Below are 15,695 nucleotides of genomic sequence, written 5' to 3' on the forward strand. Positions count from 1 at the left end.
AAAACAGATTTTTATCAAGGTGACCCAGAAGACTTGGGACTTGCAAGGCATGCATGCACAGACGCACACATGCACACACTCTGGACAATTTGGGAACATCATTTAACCTAATTTGAATGTCTTTGGACTTTGGGAGGAAACCAGAATGCCCAGAGGAAACCCACCAAACACGGGAAGAACATGTAAACTCCATGCACACAGACGCAAGGTGGGAATCGAACCCTCGGTCATTGGCCACAGTGCTAACTACGCCTAACAAAATCATATGCAGAATCCATTAATTTATTTTGAGATGCATGATGTACAGCAGGGTCATTTTTGTAGGCGAGGTAAACAAAACAAGACATCATTTGTGTGAAGTCTGTGATATATTCATCATGTAGATGTAAAAGAACTATCCTTATTTCAAAACTACCATGGGATATTTTTTGAAGGGAAAGATACAGTATAGAGGTGATTATGCAGTACATCATGTATTGGATGACCATATGCCATCTGGAAACTCATTTTATTATTAGGACAAATTTAACCGTTTTTGAAATGGTATTATTTAAAAGTATCCTATGATTATCACAAGATACAGTGATCTATATTCAGCATCTGTTATTTGACCACCATATAGAAAGGATTAGCTGAGTTACATTTATCTGCAGAAGACTTTACCAGCCAGTTTAGTTTAAAGGTTGTTTACCTCCTGACTGTTGTTAAAAACCTTTCATTAACTTTTTATTAAGCAGTTGTTGTTGTTTTTTTAAACCCACAAGGTAGTACAGTATGTTGTAATATGTTGGTACATATAATTGAATAATAAGTATTGTACAATACATAAAATGTATAAAATGTAATATGGAGAATTTTTTTTTTTAAAGTTGCTGTCCCTGTTATATTTGTGAAATATAATATAGTTCGTTAAAACTAACTGATATGCTCTTACTAAAATTTCAGTATCCACTCACATCACAAGAAAATCTCAACTTCAATGTTCTAAATCTTTTTTTTTTTTTTAAATAGGCTAAAAGGTTAGTTTGAAATATGCACATAATCCGATCATCTTAAGGTCCAATTGTTTCTTCTGTTAGGGTTATGTATTGACTTTTCAAATATTTAGCTATTATTTTAATTATATTTTTATTGATAAATTCATTGTTATTTCTGTGCACTGTTATGCACTGAAATGCCCCCCTGCCATGGATTGCCCCCCCCCCCCCATAATCCCTATTAAATATTATATTAGTACATAAATTTATAGGTTAATGGTTTACAAATTACATGATACAATAAAATAAAAAAATAGAAATATTAATATTTTGTTGAAATACATGTATACTTTTACGTATATTGTTTGTTATTATAAAAGTTTTGTTTATATAATCTATCATTATAAAATATTTATTTTTATTATAAATAATTATTTGCGCATTCATGACAAACCCCTGAAAAATAAATGTGCAAGATGCAAGGATATATGCAAGAGCCTTTTCTTTTCCCACATGAGTCAGTCCGCGTCTTTAACCAATCAGATGTGACCTCGCCCTTTCAACCATCATAACCCGACAGAAGCGCAGCCTAAATCCTGTTTACATGAAATAAACCTGCTCCCGAGCAGGTTCAAGCTTACGGATATGTTGCTATGACGACAAATACTAGAAGCGCATCGAAGAACGAAACAATCCAAGATCAGGACAAATCCACAACAATTAAATCCAGCTAACTGAGTTAGAGACAGACGAAGAACCGACCCCTGGTTACACATGCAACACACAAAATATTATTCCTAATAACTCATGTTTGAGTCGAGATGTTTATTCTTACTATTAAGTTTATTCTACTATTTTACATCTAAAATTTATTTCCATAATTCTCTTATATTTCTAATTTGTAAATTCTCTTGTTTCTCTTATTTTACACTAAAACTTTTGAAATCTTGAGGTCATCAATTCAATTCAATTCAATTCAATTCAATTTTATTTGTATAGCGCTTTTAGCAATTTTCATTGCCGCAAAGCAGCTTTACACAGTCAAAAGAATTATTTAAGTTTGTATGAAATGTGAATTTGTATGAATCAAAATGGTCAGTTTGTCCCTGGTGAGCAAGCCGAGGGCGACAGTGGCAAGGAAAAACTCCCTGAGATGATAATAGGAAGAAACCTTGAGAGGAACCAGGCTCAACAGGGAACCCATCCTCATTTGGGTGAAACAGAAAGCAGTAAATGATCTGCATTTATACAGTGTGTAGGGTGGGAGGCGGTTCAGCTATAATAGCTGATGTGAATTGATGTTAATATGGAGTCCAGGTAGTTATTGAAGACCCAGGTAGACTTGTAAGAAGTTCCAGTCATAAACTATCGAACTGTCAAGTCCCGAACTGTCAGTTGCCAACACCAGTCAAGGCCAGAACCATCTTCTAGGTAGAGAGAATCATTCCCAGACACCAGACGCATCCCAGAGAGACACACGGGGCATCCATGTGACGAGATCTTCAGCCAGAAGCGGGGCACCAGGATGGGTCAGACAGGTCCGGAGGGCAGAGGGAGTCTGGGTCACTGGCAGCTCAGGAACGACATGTGTAGCTCGACAGAGAGAGAGAGAAAGAGTGAAAGGGGGAGACAGGAGGAAAGAGGGGGGGAAAGAGAAGAAGAGGAGAGATGGCAGTTAGGTATGGTTACAGTCACACAATGTATAATGTGAATGTATATTAACTGTAGAGTGCAAGCAGAGACTCCGGCAGGACTAACTATGACAGCATAACTAAAAGGGAGAGCCAGAAGGAAACACAAACATGAGGGCTTCCTGAGATGTAAAGCAAACAATCACCTCACCGTCAGCAAACCTGAGACAATGAGAGTGAGGAAGACAGCATCCAAACATACCAGTTCACCATAATACTCTACGTCCATGAGTCCCCCAGATCTGCTCCTTTACCTATGGCAAATCTATTTATAAAAATGCTTGGCTAAATAAATAGGTTTTTAGCCTGGACTTAAACACTGAGACTGTGTCTGAGTCCCGAACACTATTTGGAAGACTATTCCATAACTTTGGGGCTTTGTAAGAAAAAGCTCTGCCCCCAGCTGTATTTTTCATAATACGCGGTACTGACAAGCAGCCTGCATCCTTTGATCGAAGTAGGCGTGGCGGATCGTAAGACACTAGCAGTTCGCTTAGGTACTGCGGCGCGAGACCATTTAATGCTTTATATGTCAAGAGTAGTATTTTAAAATCAATGCGAAATTTCACAGGGAGCCAATGGAGTGAAGATAAGATAGGGGTGATGTGCTCATATCTTCTGGTTCTAGTGAGGACTCTCGCTGCTGCATTCTGGACTAGCTGAAGCTTATTTATGCATCTAGCTGAACAACCAGACAGTAAGGCATTACAATAGTCCAACCTAGAGGTGATAAAAGCATGAACTAGTTTTTCTGCGTCGTTTAGCGACAATAAATTTCTTATTCTGGCAATATTTCTGAGGTGAAAGAATGCTATCCTGGTAATATTATCTACATGTGCTTCAAATGAAAGGCTGGAATCAATAATCACACCAAGGTCTTTCACTGTTGCATTTGATGGAACAGAAAGGCCATCTAAAGTTACGGTGTGATCTAAAATTTTACTCCTAGCTGTATGCGGTCCTATGACTAGAACTTCTGTCTTATCCGGATTTAGCAGAAGGAAGTTAATTAGCATCCAATTTCTTATGTCCTGCACACATTGCTCAATTTTAGTAAGCTGTTTTTTCTCATCAGGTTTTGCTGAGACATATAACTGTGTATCATCAGCATAACAATGAAAACTAATACCATGCTTACGGATTATGTTGCCCAGAGGAAGCATGTAAAGGGAAAAAAGCAGTGGACCTAAAACTGAACCCTGCGGAACGCCAAACTCCACTAGAGAACATGCAGAATAATCACCATTTAAGTCTACATACTGATAACGATGGGTCAGATAGGATCTGAGCCAGGAGAGGGCTGTACCCCTAATTCCCACTACATTTTCTAATCTGTGAAGAAGAATAGCGTGATCAACGGTGTCAAAAGCTGCACTGAGGTCAAGTAGTACAAGCATAGTTACACAACCCTGATCAGAGGACAATAGAATGTCATTTACTACTTTAACGAGCGCTGTCTCTGTACTGTGATGAGGCCTAAATCCTGACTGATACAGTTCATGTATGCCATTTCTATGTAGATATGAGCATAGCTGCTCCGCTACTATCTTTTCCAGAATCTTAGAGGTAAAGGGGAGGTTTGATATTGGTCTGTAACTGGACAGCTGACAGGGGTCGAGGTCAGGTTTCTTAATTATTGGTTTGATAACTGCTAATTTAAAAGATTTTGGAACATATCCAATGCTGAGTGAAGAATTAATTATTCTCAACAGGGGTTCTATTATTGCTGGTACTATCTGTTTAAGAAAAAGGTCATCAGCAGTCGTATAAGCATTTCACTTCATATCATACTGTGTATGACTGTGTATGTGATGAATAAAAATTTGAATTAGAATTTTGAGGAAAGAGGGGACCATCCTCCCTTAAATTTTAAAAGAAAAAAAGACAAAATTCACATAATACTCAGAGCCCCTAAGATCCCAAAATGTATTAAAAAAAAAGCATTTTCTAGTATGCTTACAAATGACTTGATGGAGGTAAAAGCTTTGACACTGTCAAAGAAATTAAGTAATTCAATGTTAAACATGCTTATTACCAATAAAAAATCAAAACAAACAAAAAGGAAAAGTGCACTATCCAGTTCCTGATTCCTGTAACATTGTAAATGTTTCAACAAAACTCTGTGGCTCGCTCTGGTCTGGTCTTGGTCTTGTCTCAACCCATTAAAGTTTTGGACTTGTCTTGGGTCTTGGTCTTGTCTTGGTCTCGGTTTAGGTGGTCTTGATTACAACACTATTGTTCAACTTTTATACTCATAATTTTTTCTGTATTGGTTTTGTTGCTTATTTTTTTTAAGAAGTTCTTTGTGCATAAAGTTAAGCTGCTATGCTGGAGAAGGGAAGTGTAAAAGCTATGTTAAAAATAAAAAACTTTCAGGAAGAGCGTTTGTTCAATTGCAGTCTAAGAAGGGTCATACAGTATGCGATTCTTTACTGAATAAAGTAATAAAAACCACCCATAATCCCAGTACAGCGCTAGAGAACTTTAAGCCAAGCAAACCTTGGCGTCTAGTCAGTCTTGACTTTTACATACAGGCAAATGGTAGTTCTTTACTGACAGGATTGAAACCTAGTGTGGTCTTCATCTTGTAGCTATGCACATCAAGGCTATTATTTTGTGTAGTCTTTGTCTACTGTAAATGCTTTTTTTGCTCAATATTGTTGGAAGGAGTGCATTTAAGAATTATTATGTCCTTGCTGTTAACTTGAACTAATCCATCCATTTTCCTTTGACTTTTCATGTCCATAAGCAATTTCCATCCACAGAAATCGCATGCGTTTAATATTTCTTTCAGAGCATTCTGTAAATTCCCTGATTTTAATTTTAGAGATATTCAAACAAGCTAAATCTATGCCACAATCCAAATCACATAGATCTGATTTTTTTTTTTCAGAGGAACACAGGTATTTTTAAGATCAACGGGTTGTAAAAGTACTGTATATGCAAAAAGCTTTTAGGGTTTCTGTGTAGAGGAGAAAACTGTATTTTTGGCGTGGAAGAGCATGCATCTCAGGTGCCATTTGTCCTGTGTTTGATGACAGAGTGTCATGAACTGAGTGCTACAGTAACTTTTTCTCAGCCTTCTAATTGGTCGACATGACCTTACGTTTAAGGTATTGACATCAGTTGCTTTGGCATGCCCTTAATAGCGTTTCATGTGGAAAACTTTCAATTTGTATATGCATAAATTTTATTTGTATATGCATAAATTTATTTAAACTTAAATTTTATTTATAAATATTTTTTTATGATTAGATGTATGAGGGGGTATCAAAAGGTTTTGAGATTTGCGCACTACAGATTAGGCCGCGTTGATCGCACTTCCTTCTTCAAACGCATTAAAATCTGTCAGGAGAATTTGCTATTGGAACGAAATTCTTGATGCAAAATGCCAGGGATGTCGAAAGAGATGCTAAGCATACACTTGGTCTAGCTGCAGACCTGCTTTTCCCTTCTGCGGTCGTGGAGATGACGGGCCCTTCTACTGTTGCTTCATCTCTTCCACTGTTACTTTATTTCTTCCACTGTTGCTTCATCTCAGGGTTCATCCACGTTTCATCACTGGTAACAATCCTTTCCATAAAGGACGGGTCACCCACAGCACGCTGACAGAGTTCTTGGCGGACTTCTATGTGATGTTCCTTCTGCTTTTGGGTCAAAGGACTGGGGAGGAACTTGGCAGCCACATGGCACACGTTCAAATCACACGTGAGGATTGCCTGGACTGCTTTGTACTGTATGACACACCGACAATGGCAGCAATGTTGAGGTTTGTTCTTTAACGATCGTCATGCACAAATTGCCAAATGGTAACTTGTTGAAGGTCTTCCTGATGTCTTGTCATTTTCCCGTGATTTTCTTCTCATCTTGAAGCACATGTGCCACTCAAAACACCTCAACCGATTAATTTGCAGCATCGCCGCAAATTTCCAAAAGCGATTCATGTCAAACTTCTCTGTAGCAAATTTGCCCAGTTTCAAACACAATTTTACTTTCGCTCTTTGTTCTAACTTGATAAAGTCGCAGACGTGGTAACGCACGTGTGTCAGAATAGCATGGCACGTCTTTTGGCACGCTGACATGGTTTTTGCACGCTGACTTATGAAGGTCGGTGCTCCCTGTGACTGTGTGCAGCCTTGTGCTGCCATCTGTTGCCGTGTTAGGAAACTAGTCTTGAAGCATTTTGATATCACCTCATACAGGAATGTGCCTAATGAAGTTGACAATCAGTGTATATCTTTGTGATTTTTATAAGATTTTTTATTTTCATTATAAATACTTAACAGATAATTTTATACCAATCACGATAAAACTTTAGCTTTAGGATATTTTACTCATAAAATGACTCTTTCCCATGACTCTTCTACTCCGAGTCATTCGTTCTTTTGTCTTGTGACTCCCATAGAAGCTATACAGTGCAGTACACAGGAAACAGAATTGAGCGATTACTCTCAATGAGTCTTCTACTCCTAGTCCTTTGTTCTTCTGTCACGTGACTCCCATAAACGCTATGCATTGCAATAGATTTTAAATGAATGCGTTTTCAAAAGAACAACCAGAAGATATGAGAGATAAGCTACTCATTCTGTTTATCATAATATGTCCTTAACTGCAGTGTAATATTTTTATTACTGAATCTATAGCCAAAATGTTTATATGTAGACGTGTTGGGTCTTATTTCTGATCAAAAGAATGAAATGAACTAAATGACTAAAAAAAGGATTTCTTTCATTTTCAATTCAATTCAATTTTATTTATATAATAGTCATTGTCTAAAAGCAGCTTCAAAAAATGTAAAAAAAAAAATTATGGAAGTGTGTATGTGTGAGAAAAATGTGTCTAGATAATAATGAGATGAATGAATAAATGATGAATGAAATGTCTCTGATGAACAAGCCAAGGGTGACGGCGACAGTGGCAAGGAAAAACTCCCTGAGATGGCAATAGGAAGAAACCTTGAGAGGAACCAGACTCAGTCAGGAAAACCCATCCTCATTTGGGTGATAACATATAGAAATCATGTAACATCATGTGTGTTATGCAGCTGAAGGTTCAATATAACAGAAGTTCTTTAAATTAACATGCAGTCCAGTTCAGCATAGGGAGTCAGTAGGTGCAGAGGGCAGATGGGGTCTGGATCACTGGGAGCACAGGAGCAGCATGTGGAGCTCCAACCATGATGAAGCAGAATGCAGCTGGAGCTGGTCCTTCTCTGGATGCCTCAGGATTCTCGCAACTACTGAAGCTGGTACAATCTCCAGATGCCTCGGGATGGGTAGTTAGCGTAGTTGCCATTCAGGATAGATGTTCTGAAGTATGAGGTTATGGGATGCGTCTTGAGTCTACTTTTAAACAGGGAAACTGTGTGTGAGCCCCGAACACTGTCTGGAAGGCTATTCCAAAGCTTGGGAGCTCAATATGAAAACGCTCGACCGTACCCTTTTGTAGATTTTGAAATTTCTGGGAATTAACAGAAGTTTTCTGATCATTTTGATGAACGAAATTTAAAGAAACGAGTCACTAGTAATGGTTCAAACTTCCCATCCTTAGTATGAACTGTCAGTGCTAAGCAGACTTAAACTCATTAAAACGAAAAAAGAAAGAAAAGAATAATGCACGTGAATAAATGCTTTCACTTTAATGTGGCCTAATCAAACATGGTGTAAATGACTAAAGCAGCTCAACTCGTCGCACGAGTTCGGTTGTGTAACGCTGGTACAGTAAATTTGACCTCCGTGTGTGTGTGTGTGTGTGGATAAATGCGTGAGAAAACCGGAAGTGTGTGTCAGTCAGAGTAGCCATGGCTGAGCTTATCTTACTCGTCGGAGTTTTCGTAGGTGTTTATTTTTTAATTCGCAACATTGTTGCAGGAAAGAGATGTAAGAGCAAAGTGGAGCTGCACGGGAAAACCGTCATCGTTACCGGTGAGTGTGTGTGTGTGTGTGTGTGTGATGTCTGGGATTTAAACTGTTGTTGTTGTTGTTGTTCAGCTGTCCTGTTGATCTGTGGTACCTGATCCTGTGTGATCAGTGCGCAGTGTTATATCGCGTGTCCACGAAAACAGGACAATAAAACCCCTGTTTAATGTAAGAGGCGTGGCTAACATTCATTAAGATTATATTATTTGACCATTAGCCTTTGCATGAGAATATTATCATATTTGTATTTATAAGATGTGTTGGTGCAGAGAAATCCTGAAACTGTGAGGACATTAGTTAGGAACTTCAGCTCTAAACCTAAAGAACCCAAGCCTTTATGGGGCTCGAAGCAAAGATTTTATTTGGGGGCCCCCTCTGTGTCACCAATACGATTGATTATCTGTACAGTTGGATTCCCTCACCTTTAAAATATTTCAACAGTGCTCCTAGGGAAGTTTTATACGATTCAAGATTTAAAGAACTACTACCATCTCAGGGAGTGTTTCCTTGCCCCTGTCGCCCTTACCTTTGGTTTGCTCATCAGAGACATTACATTCATCATTCATTCATTCATCTCATTTTTCTTGCTCTATAAATAAATAAATTATACAGTTGCTTTGATTAATTTACCGGGATGAAAGGAAAAAAATTAGATAAGACAAGGAAAAATCAAAATTTCAAGAAATGGAATTGAATATACAACACTGTAAGTTACATATTGCACTAAAATTAATTAATGTCGATATTGCACTTGAAATGTAGTGTAAATGAAAAGAATGCATATTGCACAAATGTACTGGTAATCAGATATTGCACTTGGAACTTATCTTGAGTTGTGGGAACAATAGTGTCAAAGTATTTTTGGGGCAGTGACTACTGACAGTCCCTATCCCATAGTGAAAACGTCACAGAGATGAGTTATATAATTTTATAGCCACTGAGTGAGAAAATCTCCTGTGGCGCTCTGTAGAACACCTGGTCATAATCAGTCTCTGGCTGAAATTGCTCCTCTGGTCGGAGAGAACACTGTATAGCGGGTGAGAAGGATTGTTCAAGATTGTGTGTATTTTGGACAGAATCGTCCTCATTGCCATAACATCAACAGAGTCTAGATCCAAGCCCAGGACAGATCCGGCACTTTTAATGACCTTGTCCAGTCTGTTTCTGTCTGTCGCTTACATGTTGCAGCCCCAACAGACCGCAGCAGAAAAAAACAGATTAATGAAACATCTGAAAAATGGTATTGCAGATATTAAAAGACCTGAGCCTTCTCAGAAAGTACAACCTGCTCTGTCCTTTCTTGTAGCGTGCCATTGTGTTAAACGACCAGTCCAGTTTGTTATCCAGATGCACTCCTAGGAGTTTATACTCAGAGACCATGTCCACTGTCTCTGCCTGGACAGATATAGGAGTCACAGGGGTTCTACTTTTCCTAAAGTCGACCACCAGCTCCTTCGTTTTCTTGTTGTTGAGTTGTAGGTGGTTACACTTACACCAGAAAACAAAGTCATCCACCACAGACTGCTACTCGGAGATGTCACCATCCTTAATATATCCCACATTCACAGAGTCGTCAAAGAACTTCTGTAGATGGCATGATTCTGAATTATATTTAAAGTCAGATGTATAGAGGGTCAGATGCACCTCAGTCCCCTGAGGTGATCACTGTGTCAGACATACAGTTTTGTAGTTGGACATACTGGGGCGGCAGGTCAGATGGTCCATGATCCAGGAGACCAAGGGAGTGTCAGTTTGCATGATCCTTAGTTTTTCCCCCAGTACTGCCGGACATATGGTGTGGGAAGGCACTGAAGAAGTCAAAGAACATAATCCTAACACTGGTCCCAGGTTTGTTGAGGTGGAGCAGGTGTATAAAGGCATCATCTACTCCCTGGAATGGCTGATAGGCAAACTGAAGAGGGTCAAGAAGGACTTTACGTGGGGACTAAGAGTATAGTTGATGGAACAGAATGCGATTTTAACAACATAAATTATTAAACACAGCAGCGGACCATCTGTGCACATAAAACAACAACTCTTAATCTGATTGAGGCATAATGATATTGGAATATAATAGCAAAGACCCTACCCAAAGGTAGGCTGATATAAATAATGTTACGCTGTTATCAGTAACAGGTTTGTGAAACAGAAGCTTATTTGTATTACAAAAGTATATACCCAGAAAAATTTACAACAGAAGACAAAAACGTTAATCTAACTATTTTAGTAATCTGTTATACTGTAATATCTTAAGATGTCAAGTCTGTTCAAGGATGTTTATTCAAACATGAACTTTCCTAAGACAAGAAGATGGGCTAGGGTGTTAATTAACTAGCAACATAGCTTAGTTTACATGAGTTTTTTTCATTAACATACCTTTATCTTATTTTTTTACTCATCCTCGGTTTACTTCTTTTTTCTATTCTTTGTATCCGAAAGTTATGGCCTTTCTTTCTGACATTTTATGATTTTATGGTTTTGCTGCAATGCTGCTGCTCCAATAATCCCACTCTCAGTCTGACTGTGCTTGCATCCTGTTTTTTTTTTTATTTAATATTGTTTTTTTGTATAATTACCATTGTACAAAAAAAATTCACTTATCCCTTGGGCCGGCACTGAAAAAAAACATGTACAAGATCAGGAATAGAAACAAGAAGTGAACTTTATTGAACTATATCTGTTTATTGAACTTTTTTTGATTGATTTAGTGGACTGTAAAAATAAATTATTGCTTCCAGTGTTTGTATTACTGCTGATCTCCTGGGAGTTTCTATATCATATTTCTCATACATACACTACCCAGATAGCACAGGTACGTCGCGGAGACGTCTGCTAAAGAGCGTATCATCTGGTAAACATCGCGTTTGTTTTTTTTATAGTCGTATTTTGATCGTCTGTAGATCGCCTGTTTGAGCTGTTAAATGATACATCGTCTTTACATCTATACGACATGAATCAGACATTTGGTCATCTGATTAACATCATCCAAAAAGCGGATCAGGGTCGTTTTAATTAATTTAAGTCTTAAATACGTAGGCTAAGCGTCGTTCTATCATCTGGCACGGATGAGCAAACGCCCTCGGCGACATCTGCCAGATGAAAAAGATGACGTTGCATAGACGTCACCGCGACGTGTGTGTGTGCTATCTGGGTATATTGGCATTATTTATTGCAAGTATTCGCTTACCTGCTTTCACATTTAATCCATAGAAAGTAGGAAGAAACTGTAAGAGGAACCAAGAACGCTTCCTCAATTAGGTGATGGCAGGGATTGATTTGCAGTCATACTGATTGTTAGGAGGCTAGACTCTCAAACATCAAATAAATAAACATCCAGTGAGGGGCAGGTCTGCAGCAGATAATGCCGTATTGAATTGATGAGTCAGAGGAGTATGGCCAGACTGGTTAAAGATGGCAGAAAGCTTACAGGAACTCAGATGACCTTTTTGGATCTGAACCTAAGTGACCACCATTAAAGTTAACATGCAAAAGAACCTCAATGGAATGATTCCAGAAATCTATGCTGTTTATTCGCACAGATTGCTTTGTTTTGCATATTAATGTCTTTATTTGCCCATTTTCTTTTATTTTTACATATATTATTATGTGTATGGTATTCTAGTGGAACGTGAACTTACCTTTACCTTCTAAAATCAGTTTCTTGTCTTGCTCACTTAACAAGCCTGTAACCTTTATCTATTAAAACCATCATCACTTGGTTTGTTGGGTCTGCAGGTAGTAACACAGGGATCGGAAGAGAGACAGCTGTAGATTTGGCCCGGAGAGGAGCTCGTGTTATTCTCGCCTGCCGCAGCGTTGTACGCGGTGAAGCGGCTGTTGCTATCGTCAAAAGAGTGAGAAACATTTATATTCACCTTTATGCATGTCCAAATGCATTGTGGTGTAATGCTAATATGTAAAACGCTGTTGCATTAGGAAGAATATGTTGGGGTTTTGGGCACTTGGTTGACGTTATTTCATTGACGTTATTTCATGAAATTATTATTTTCAGGAGAGCCAAAGCAGTAACGTGGTGTTCATGCAGCTGGATCTGGCCAGTCTGAAGTCAGTTCGCTCTTTTGCTGAAACATTCCTTAAAACAGAGAAAAGACTGGACATTCTTATCAACAATGCAGGTTTGATTTCTGGCTGACTTCTGTCCCACGTCATTCAGTAGCATGTTTATACATTATATAGCCCTCAAGGTCACTTTATAATTTAAAAGTTTAAAATGAAGCAATGAACAGTCATGATGGTTCTTTACGTGGAATTCCAAAGTTAAGGTGGCATGGTCGTGAAAGGTTTGCTCTATCGCTCTGTGAGATTGCTACCTACTATAACTATTAGAGTACAGCTGAATTATAGAAGCTAAATTTGAAATATGTTGGAGTGATCTGATATCTTTAGCTCTTATTATACATCCTATTTTGGCATTTGGCAGACACCCTTAACCAGAACGACTTACATTTTTATCTCATTACACATCTGAGCAGTTGAGGGTGAAGGGCCTTGCTCAATGGCCCAACAGTGGTAACTTACTGGTTCTGGGGTTTGAACCTGTGACCTTCAGATGTGCAGTCCAATGTCTTAGCCACCCGCCCCGACCTCCTAATTAAATGTGTTTTCTTGTAGGGGTTATTATGCAGGGCACTACAGAGGATGGTCTTGGGTTGATGTTTGGAGTCAATCATATCGGCCACTTCCTCCTGACCAATCTCTTACTGGACAGACTCAAAGAGTGTGCACCAAGCAGGGTTGTTACTGTATCATCAATGTGCCATGATTCTGGGAACCTTGACTTTAACCTCCTCAACGCTCACAAGGAATTTGGAACAGGCAACTCTATGATGGATGTCTTCGATATATATGGCAACAGTAAGCTGTGCAACGTGCTGTTTACACATGAGCTTGCTAAGAGGCTTCAAGGAACTGGAGTCACTTGCTACAGTCTCCATCCAGGTCAGCATTTCTCTTTGCACTATGAGGTAGTGATACCAGATGAGTGTCTGTATTAACAAATCACTCGTCATTTTATTTTATTATAGTTTACCTAAATACCAGGGCACGTATTCATAAAGCATCTTAGAACTCTCTTAGAGAGCTCCTATCTCAGCTTAAAAAGTCCTAGCTGGGAGTCCTAGACTAAAAGTGATTTAGGAAACTTCTCGGAGCAACTCTGAGGAAGGAAAGTACAAAAACCTTGATCTTAGTGAGAAGGTGTGGTTGACCCTGTTGCTAGGGATGATGCAGCAATTCAAGGACTGTAATTGGTTGATAAAAAAAAATAACCTCTGACCTCTGTAAAGGTCTTGAAATGTGCTCTTTGTGAAATTATAATACAAGTTAGTAAAACAGACAGTTAAATATTAATGTTTGTATATGAAGAAATTGTATAATTATGACTACGGGCTACTTTATGCAAAGTTTCTGTTATAGGCTTATTGTAATATCTAAAAGATAATTAAACAACCAAATGTTAAAAATTTGTACTTTTGAAGCAACCAATTACCACTCATTAATTACTATATTTAAGTTCTTATATTTATTTACCATACCGCTTTTATTACTTTAATACATTTTAGATTGATGGGAGCAAAATGGCTCAGCTTTTACCAATTTACATGACTGCAGGACAACAATCCAAGAGAGATGGAAGGAAGTAAAACAACAAGAAAATCAAATTGGACAGAAGAGCAGTGTTTTGTTTTAGCTTTACGTTCAGGGGTTGGAGAATATTTCTTTTTTCCGCCATTTGTCCTCTCTATAGAAACTCTTAAGCCACTGAAAAGTCCTCTTCTTTGCTCTTAACAATTCTTTTACCTTAAGGGCTGTTTTTAGGGCTAAGATGTTTTGTGAATCATCTTTATCTTTATTAAATTTAAGGGGCAATTCATAAAAATGTCATAATTCTAAGAATGTTAAGGCTTAAGAAGCTTTGTGAATACGGGCCCTGATTTATATACGTCTTTCATCATGTTTTGCAGGTGCTATCAATTCCGAGTTGACTCGCAGTGTTCAGCCACTGTTCAAGAAGCTGTTGAAAGTCATTGGAGCCTTGTTCTTTAAAGATGCGGAGTCCGGTGCCCAGACTACTCTATACTGTGCACTGCAGGAGGGCATTGAAGGCCTGAGTGGTCAGTATTTCTCCAACTGTGGAGTGAAGAAAGTTCGTCCCAAGGCTCGGGATGACGCAGTGGCTAAGAAGCTCTGGGAAGTGAGCGAGACGTTTTGCGGCCTGGCCTGAGATATACACCGGTCAAATAAACTGTGGTCTAACGGATTAGAGTTTCAGAAATTCTCTGTGAGGATCTAAGTTTAAGAGTCGAATCAAGGGTGTTCATTGTGTGCATAGAAATAAAAAAACGTAAACATATTTGACAAGATTATTTAAAAAAGGATTCCGAATGTAACAGTCGTTCATGGTTTATGCTGTCTATTCTTGTAATTTACCCACATGACAGTGAGCATCTGCCAGATGAAATTCTTATGCTCATGAGGCTCCATGACGGCAATCCCATGAGGTCCCAGAGGTTGTTTTTGACAGGTGTGACTTTATTATTTTAAAGCTAGGCTTAATTTAAAATCTGTTGTGCACATAAGATGGTGGGGGCATACAAGTAGTACATTTTACAAGTAGATCAGAGCACACATTTTAATTCTGCTTGTTAATGGCTGTAAAAAAAAAAATTGTCAGTTATTGCTTAAGCATGGAATATGTACATATTCTTTAAACACCCTGGACAGGGTGCCAATCCTTCTCAGGACACACACACTATGGGCAATTTGGGAAGGCCAATTAGCATAATTTTCATGTCTTTAGACTGTGAGAAGGACCAGGAGTACCTGGAGGGTGATTCCATCTCAAATCAACCAGTGGGTTCCACCACATGATCACAGATTTTGCTGATTTTTTCACCAATTGTTGATATTGCCATAAAAATTAAAAACCCCAATTTTTTTGTCCCAACTCCCACTCGTTAAAAAATGGCAGCCATCTCAATTTTTGGCCTCAAAGTGCTTTTAGACATGCCACGCCCCTTTTTGAAATCCTCTTTTCCTTGATAACTCGCTTGCTTTATGTCATATGGATATGAAACTGGGTATATTTA

At 38.5% G+C, this 15,695-nt stretch overlaps 1 protein-coding gene across 1 annotated transcript; it reads left to right on the forward strand.

Moving 5' to 3' along the window:
* Positions 1-8,447: 8,447 nt before the first annotated feature.
* LOC128533628 (dehydrogenase/reductase SDR family member 13-like) lies at positions 8,448-15,380 on the forward strand. Its single transcript, XM_053507915.1, has 5 exons — positions 8,448-8,592; positions 12,322-12,440; positions 12,599-12,722; positions 13,219-13,545; positions 14,571-15,380. Exons 1-5 carry the CDS (start codon positions 8,469-8,471, stop codon positions 14,828-14,830), a joined length of 954 nt encoding a protein of 317 aa, XP_053363890.1. The 5' UTR covers positions 8,448-8,468; the 3' UTR covers positions 14,831-15,380.
* The last annotated feature ends 315 nt before the right edge of the window (positions 15,381-15,695 follow it).

This window comes from Clarias gariepinus, chromosome 11, assembly GCF_024256425.1.
Source record: "Clarias gariepinus isolate MV-2021 ecotype Netherlands chromosome 11, CGAR_prim_01v2, whole genome shotgun sequence".
NCBI lineage: Eukaryota > Metazoa > Chordata > Actinopteri > Siluriformes > Clariidae > Clarias > Clarias gariepinus.